At 41.8% G+C, this 8444-nt stretch overlaps 1 protein-coding gene across 3 annotated transcripts in view; it reads left to right on the top strand.

The window, feature by feature from the left end:
• Positions 1 to 501: 501 nt before the first annotated feature.
• The window catches only part of Cdkl2 (cyclin dependent kinase like 2), a 28652-nt gene continuing 20709 nt past the window's right edge, over positions 502 to 8444 (top strand). The window contains exons 1-5 of one of the 3 annotated variants that reach the window (XM_021648636.2): positions 502 to 705; positions 966 to 1308; positions 4180 to 4378; positions 7170 to 7364; positions 8076 to 8254. In XM_021648636.2, coding sequence (XP_021504311.1) covers positions 4211 to 4378; positions 7170 to 7364; positions 8076 to 8254 — 542 coding nt within the window. In that variant the 5' untranslated portion in view covers positions 502 to 705; positions 966 to 1308; positions 4180 to 4210. Of the gene's footprint in view, positions 706 to 811; positions 1309 to 4179; positions 4379 to 7169; positions 7365 to 8075; positions 8255 to 8444 lie in introns of those variants that run through there. The other 2 variants (XM_021648637.2, XM_021648635.2) reach the window with 2 other exon arrangements.

Raw genomic sequence — 8444 nt, 5'->3', positions numbered from 1 at the left:
CTGGGTCCAGCTATTTTAGGAAGCAAATATGATTACAAATTGTGTGGCTACTGTGAACACAAAAATTTGGCCTCACAGTCTCCGTCCCTTAAAAAAAAAAAACGAGGGAGACTCCATTTCCAGGTTTCTTGTAGGATGTCAGCATATGCGTGGTAGTGGGCTACCGATTTTGCCTTGTCATGGCTCATCTGTTCTTTAAACGTAAGGTAAGTTTTAGGCTCCAGCGTACTCCACTTGCCATACGCACCCACGCCAGCACCTTTCTTCCTTTCGTGTCTTCTCTGGGCGCTTCTCTTTCCTTACCAGGCTGGCATCCCCAGCGTCCTTTTACATGTCCGGTCTGCCAACGGTTACCTTATTCACCTACTTGCGCCAAACAACCTACTACGCTCTTGCGATCCACAGCCCGGAACGCAAAGGAAGCGAGGAATCGCTGCTGGGCGGAACCTCCCCGGGTGGGGCCCGCGCTCCGCCGAGTCCCGCCCCGCCCCGCCGCGCCTCGCCCCGGGGCGGGGCAAAGCTGAGAAACCTCACGGTCACCTCAGTCCCACGTAACCGTCGCCTTCGCCCTCCTCGTGGCCACTCGAGCAATCTGCGCTCCCTTGAGGGCTGAGGTCTCCAGGCGCCGGCAGGAAGGCCCCTACAAACTTAAGACGCTTAGGTGTGGAGACGCGGCCGTCAGCTGACCGAACCTGCGGGATCCAGGTGAAGGGGCGGGGCGGGAAGGCGCGGAGCCAATCATGGCGCTTGACGACAGGGCTCAGCCAATCAGGACCAGGGAGGCTCCGGCGCAGGCGGGGCGGGCCCGGGCTGGCGGGGGCCGCCCCCTTGCAGCTGGGTGGCCAACGCCTTCGCCCAGGGCTACTTGGAGTGGTGCAGCTTTCCGGAGCTGAGCGGCCCCGGGGCTCTCGGCCGCGGTGACCTCTTTCCCCACGTCATTTCTCTGCTGCTCTTGGCCTTGACAGGTGCTGGTGTCCCTGCCTGTGGTGGACGCATTCTGACTCGGGCCCTTCCTCTCTCTGGAGACTGCCTATGGCTGGGGACCGAGTGAGGTCGTTGCCTTGACGACGACAGCATGCGGCCCACGGTCCTCGGAAGTGTGAGCTTGTGGAGGGCAGAAGCCAATCTGCCTCCCTGCCTGCTTCACCTAGGACCCGTAACTGCGTCCGCAGAGGAAATCCCAATATTAAAATTGCTAGTTTGCTAGTCAGCATCTTTTAGATCTGCTAGCGAGATGCATACCACCTCCAGTTTGTTTCCAAGTTGAAAACCTTTGGCTCTTTCCATGTGAAGGGTGTGGAAGAAATAGTAAGTATAATACTTTTTAGAGCCCTGTTGGCTCGTTCTTTTATCTGTAAGAGATTTCAGTCTGATTTTAACCAAAGAAAATTGGTGGTTTTTGAACACTATGCTTGTATGGCACGGATGTTAAATTATTATAGTGCCAGCGTACGAGGCTTCCTTTTTGTATGTCACGTGATACCCATAGATTTAAGAGTGGAAGGCAAGGAAAGACGTAGGTAATGAGTAACCGAGGAAACAAGGCATGTTTTAGTCCAGGATACTTTTAAGGTATTTTAGACAGGCCCACTTGAACGAGGTGTGCTCAGTGTAGCATGTCGTGTGTCCACATGTTGGTTGAGAAAATAAACTTGGAGTAGCCCACCTGTATAATGCTAGCTTGTGATACGTTTCAGAAGCCTGTAGGCATCTTAAGGTAGTTTTTATTTTGTTCCCTTTGCATCTTCAAATGCCTAGGATGCCAATTACAATCTGTTTAAAAGCAATCCAGGGGATAGAGTCCAGCTATTTGTGTTATTGGTATTACTAGCCTAAAGCTTACTCCTTCATAACGTATACTTAAGGGAAGGCTAAAAACTGAGCTAGTTGGATTACACTGAAAGTTTTTCCAAATGTAAATTTTTTATTAATAAGTAATTAAAGGTAAAGAGAAGTTAAAATGTCAAATATATGGGAAGTCAGTTTCTGTGACACTGTAAATAGTTTTGAGTAGAATCTAATAACCAAACTGGTAATAAAACAGTGAAGGATTTTGAATTTGATGTCAGGGATTGTTTTCATTCCATATCCTTCTTTTGTTTTTTTATGTTTAGCTGTATTTATAGTATGCAAATAATGGGTGCTGGATAGTGTACTTCAGTGGTAGAACCAATACCTGCTTAGCCTGTTGGAGGCCATGGTGCTTAATTCAAACGCACGCACTCATGTGTGTGCACACACACACACATACACACACATACACATATGCTCATAAAACCTCAAACTGTTAAATGTCAAGTGTTGGAAATTATTTTTTATAATAAGACAGTGGTTTTTTTGTTTGTTTGTTTGTTTGTTTTCTGCTTTTCCCCTTTGCTTTTAATATATAGACAGAGAAACTACTAAAAATCACCACCCTTTCCACAAGTTTGTGATAAGTTATTTTGTTTGCTCAGGCTTTAAAAATTCATCTAGGAGCCATTATTTGAATGTCAACTTACCTAATATTTTTAAACATAAACTTAGCTAATGTTTAGGCCCTCCCAAATTCCTGTTGAAACCAAATCAGGACCTAGAGCAATGTGGGGTTTTGTTTTGTTTTGTTTTTCTTTGTTTTTTAATTCATGGCTACTGGAATTTAAATTTCAAAAATCAGACTTTAAAAAATAGATAAAATTTATGCTGGGCATGGTAGCATACTTTCTCTCTCTCCCTATGTATATACAGTATATGTGTATATGGTATGAATATGTGTGCTGTAATGTTCAAACCCAGGGGCTTCATACCCATGCTAAGCACACACTCCACCACACACATTCCCAACCCTAAAATACAATTTTTTTTCTGTATTAAACTGAATTACTGATAAAATAAGATTCCATTTATGAGTGACTTTATTCATAAAATGCCTTATAGTAAGATGTAAAAGAATCCTGGCTGGCTGGAGAGATGGCTCAGAGGTTAAGAGCACTGACTGCTCTTCCAGAGGTCCTGAGTTCAATTCCCAGAAACCATATGGTGACTCATAACCATCTATAATGAGATCTAGTGTCCTCTTCTGGCATGCAGGTATACATACAGGCAAAACACTCCACACCTAATAAATAAATAAATAAATAAATAAATAAATAAATAAATCTTAAAAAAAAGAGAATCCTGTCTACAGACTTTAAGTGATTTAACGTTAATGTAGTAATTTAATCAGCACAATAAGAAAATTAGAGAAAATTTACCAAAGATTCAGAATTAATTCAGTGATTATGTTGTGATGATTTTTTTTACAATTAAGCTGAAAGTGCTTAAGGACTTCCAACTTGGATTTTTGAATTTGGTATAAAATTTTTCTAGGATTTTGTTTTGTGTTGTTTTTATGACAGGTTCTCTCTACATAGCTGTAGCTGTCCTGGAACTTAGTATGTAGACCAGGCTGTCCTCAAACTCACAGAGATCTGACTGCCTCTGCCTCCTGGATGCTAGGATTACAGGCGTGTGCCACCATGCCCGGTAGATTTATTTTTATTTTGTTTTTCTCTTCATATATACATGTGCACCATATGCATGCTTGTGCCTGATGCTTATAGAGGCCAGAATTAGGTGTTGGGTCCTCTGACACTGGAACAACAGATGATTGGTGGGTTTCTCGCTGTAGCCCTAGCTGTCCTGGAACTATCTCTGCAGACCAGGCTGGCCTTGTACTCACAGAGATTTGCCTGCCTCTGTCTCCTAAGCACAGTGTGCCACTGTTGCCAGGCTGTAGTACATGCTCCTAATTACTGAATCATCTCTCCAGCTACAGCAAAATATTTCGATCTTCATGAAAACCAAATTCAGTTGTGCCGTTGAGTGAAAACGATTGTGCTTTGTGAGCTGTACTTGTTTTGAATGATAGTTTGTTGCTTCACATAATTAAAAATAAATTTTATTTCATTAATATGAATCTACATAATTTAAATATAAAGTTGGTGGCTTCAATTCTGTATTGTCTATCTTCAAACTGTCTAAACATTTTGAATGCATAGCTTAGTGTGGGAATGGTAAGAACTGTTAGCATAGATAGCTGTGAACACAGGGGCTGCTGTAACAGGGAGACAGTCTCAGCAGAGTGAAGCTTCTGGGAGACTGGAGCACGCGCACGTGGACACACTCAGCGTGACTAACACTATGCTTTGGTTTCCACAGCAAGAAAGATTCCTACAGGTTTTAAATTAAAATGGAAAAATATGAGAACCTAGGATTGGTTGGAGAAGGGAGTTATGGAATGGTGATGAAGTGTAGGAACAAAGACAGTGGAAGAATTGTGGCCATTAAGAAGTTCTTAGAAAGTGACGATGACAAAATGGTTAAGAAAATCGCCATGCGAGAAATCAAGTTGCTAAAGGTAAGTGCATCCGTCAAACTGCAAAGATGACTTGCTTCTTGTTCAAGATTGGGCTTCATTTGAAGGAAAATATTACTGTGGTTTGTGTGTGTGTGTGCTTTTGTGTACACGCACATGTGTGTGTGTGCGGGAGCAGATGGAGATTGCACGTATGTATGTGTGTGGATGGGGTTGCACGTATGTATGTGTGAGTGTATGTATGTGTGTGAGTGTATACATGTGTGAATATGTGTGTGTGCATGTGGATGCGATGGGGTACACATGTGTGTTTGTGAGTGTGTGCATGTGTGTATGTGAGCCTGTGTGAAAGTGCATGGATGGGGTGCACATGTGTATATGGGGGGATGAAGGTGCATGTGGGGGTGAGTGTGGATGGAGTGCACATGTGTGTGTACTTTTGGAGGCCAGAAGACAGTCCTGGCTGTTACTGCTCAGGTGCTGGCCATCCAGGAAGTTGTGAGGTAGAGTAGACTGGCTGTGCAGAGCCCAGGCTTCACGTCTTCCCCTGCCCAGCACGGGATTCTCTACCCGGCTTTTCATGTAGGATCTGGGGATTGAGCTCAGCCTTGTGCTTGCTGACTAGCTGTCTCCCTAGCCCTGCATTTTTACATTTGTGTTGTTTAACAAAATTCAAGCTTAGTGTGGACACCCGTCATCCCAGCGCTAGGAAAGCAGGTGGGTCTCTGCAAGCGGAAGCCAGCGGGTCTACATAGCAAGTTCAGGCCAGCCAGGCTACACAGAGAAACCCTCTCTCAAAAATAGCAACAACAACCCCAGAAATTCAATAAGTTTATTTTTGACAGGAAGAAGAAACAAATAATTATCTAGCCCTACTTTACCATCAATATGGTTATCTCAGTGGCATTCAAATACCGTTTAATCTTTTTCTATTAACCTCTTTGCAATCTTGGATGTAAGCGTATACCTTAGAAACACATAGAGGTGGTATTTTTTGCTATCCATCATGGGTTTATGTTTTTACATTATAGTATAAATTATATTAGCATGGTCATATATTTTTGTACTTGATGAAAGTGAACTCTGAAAATGAGGAGGCTTCCCCTTGTCCCACTCAAGCATGTTTATTTTGAGTGTCATCTAAAACTCTCTGTTCTAGATCAGGTTGGCCTCTTGGTTCTATAACAGGAAGTGTATTAAAAACACTGAATCCTGGAGAAGAGCTAGAACATAAACATTTTCAACACAGGCTGCTGTTGCTTCTCCCTTGGTATAAATCCCTGTGGTGGAAACAAGCCAGAAGCTGACCCATAGAGAGAAAGCTGTCTGTCTAGGACTTTGAGTTTCATTACTTTCTTGTCGAAGACCAGCTTCAACACTACAGGGTAAACTGAGGTGGGGTGGAGATCTGGCTGCTGCCTGTTAACCTAGCAGACATTTTCTGAGGGTAATTAATTTCCCAGGGCCAGAACTGATAGTTACCAACCGTGGCTTCCACTGACAGCAGCAAACTGAGGGGCCAGAATTTTCGGAGAAAACAGAATTCTTTGAGTTAATTACATTATGTTGAAAATTTGATTCCACTGTTCTGCTGTTTCAAATGTTCCCATGAAAAGTCCGCTGTCTCTTTTACTGCGCTTCTAAAAATAAAGACTTAGAGCTAGGTGTGGTAGCGCATGCCTTTAATCCCAGCACTCTGGAGGCTGAGACAGGTGGATCTTTCTAAGTTTGAGGCCATTCTGGTCTACATCTTGAGTCCCAGGGTAGCCAGACCTATGTAACAGGAAACAGTCTCAAAAAATAAAAATAAAATAGAATGTGTGCTGTCTGTGTTATATCCAGGATGGCCATATTTGGATAAGGTTTGTTCCTTTATGAAATTGATAAATTGCCTATTTTTTTTTTTTACTTAAATACAACTTGATTAAATATAGTTACTGGATCACATAGTCTAGTGATATTTTAAAACTGGCAATGCTTTGGTGAGTCATTTGTCTTACACTTTTCAAAGAGCATTGTTGAACACATCTTAGAATAATTCCCACTCCTTTTGTCCCCTTTCCCCTCCCTGTCTTCCTTCTTTCATGCTAGAGATGAACCCAGGGCCTCACTCAGGCTAGGCAAGTTCTCTGTTACTGAGCCCCTTGGCACCTTGAAAGTTTGAAATTTATGATAATGTGGTACTTTTGGAACATCTATTAGTAAGAGGTTCATTTAGGGGAGCAAACAGGATTTGGCTGGGGTAACATAAATCCATCATAGTTCCTAATCATTTCTTTATATCATAGGGCTGAGTATAACACTGAATTCTGTTAGCCTTAATTTCTCTGAATTTTTAATTTATGAATTTTTTTTCAAGATAAGGTTTCTCTGTGGGGCCTTGGCTGTCCCGGACTTACTCTGTAGACCAGGCTAGCCTCGAACTCAAGGAGATCTGCCTGCCTTTTTCTCCCCAAGTGCTGGGATTACAGTTGTGAGCCATCATGCCTGGCTCTGAAATTTTTTACTTTGTCTTTGTCTGATAGGTTCTTTTCAGCATGTGTTTCTATGTAATTGTTACTCAGCCTGCCTTCTCTGCTAGTTTTTGGTCCTGTTCAGTTCTCAGGATGCTTTTTAATATTTCTTTTTCTTACAGGCTCTATTGTGTTTTCTGAGAGGAGAAGGATTAATATGCTCTTTTGACCGTTGTTTTAGAACTTGATCATACTTTTACATTGTGCACTGTTTATGCTTTTTATTTACATATATTTCTTAACATTAGCATTTTTTAAATGATAGCTAATTGCTCACAACTTGATCTTCTAAAAGTATTTTATATATTTTTTAATAACAGCAACTGAGGCATGAAAATTTGGTGAATCTGTTGGAAGTCTGTAAGAAAAAAAAACGGTGGTATCTGGTCTTTGAATTTGTTGACCACACGATTCTTGATGACTTGAAACTATTTCCAAATGGATTAGAGTATCAAGTAGTTCAAAAATATTTGTTTCAGATTATTAATGGAATTGGATTTTGCCACAGTCACAATGTAAGTATTAGATCTGTTGCTTATTTTCCATGCCTTCACTGTGTAGACACTAGTGACTTAGCTAATGAAATACTTGCTTCACTTTGAATCTGTAACATAAGAAGTGAATTGTATTACTTTGGTATTGCTGATTTTCATGTGTCATATGTATTTCTAAAATAATGTTGGGCCCTAATGAAAGGTTAAAAGGCACACAGTAGACACCCTTTTCTCCTAGCTATATTATGCATTTAAGAGTTTGCTGTAGTTGCTTAATAATTGTGTATAATCTGTGCACTGTTTTATAATCTGTGTTTACCTGTTAGTTTATTAATCTCTAATACTTCTATATTTTAGAGTAGGTTGCAGACAGCAGTACGCTTTTTGTACACCTGTTGATTGTGTGTGCACATGTCAGAGTGTAACTTGCAGGGGTCAGCTCTCTCCACCATTAAATCCCAGGCATTGGACTTAGGTTGTTATGCTTGGTGGCAAGTCCCACTCACTGAACTAGCTCTTCAGGCCCCTAATCCTGAATGCTAAAATAGTAAATTCTTCACTAATGAACTATACTTAAATATTTGTTCATTGATGATTTTTTAATATAAAATTTGCTGGGTGGAACAGGCAAATTTGTAGTGATGGGTTGTGGCAAATGTGTATACCAAGGAACCCAATAAATTAATTTTTCTTTAACATATTTTATACTCTGTGGGTTTATTTTTGTCTTAGATCATACACAGAGATATAAAGCCCGAGAATATATTAGTCTCTCAGTCTGGCGTTGTAAAATTATGTGACTTTGGATTTGCAAGGACATTGGCAGCTCCTGGGGAGGTTTACACTGACTACGTGGCCACTCGATGGTACCGCGCTCCAGAACTGCTGGTCGGTGATGTCAAGTACGGCAAGTAAGAGACAGGGAGCGGACGTGTTTGTAATAAATGACAGGGAGGGATGTGTTTGTAACGAATGGTCACTGAACACTGAAAGGAGGGCCTGGGTCTATTGTTTACCGAGTGGTTTAGAGCATTGCCTAGCGCTTTCTCCTTGAAAACTGAGTTGCTGTGAGGGTGGGATGTGGCTTGGTGGCAGTTTCTG

This window comes from Meriones unguiculatus, chromosome 3 (genome assembly GCF_030254825.1).
Source record: "Meriones unguiculatus strain TT.TT164.6M chromosome 3, Bangor_MerUng_6.1, whole genome shotgun sequence".
In the NCBI taxonomy this organism is placed as follows: Eukaryota; Metazoa; Chordata; class Mammalia; order Rodentia; family Muridae; genus Meriones; species Meriones unguiculatus.
Note: the sequence above shows the minus strand (reverse complement) of the source record. Positions and strands in the feature narration are given on the sequence as shown.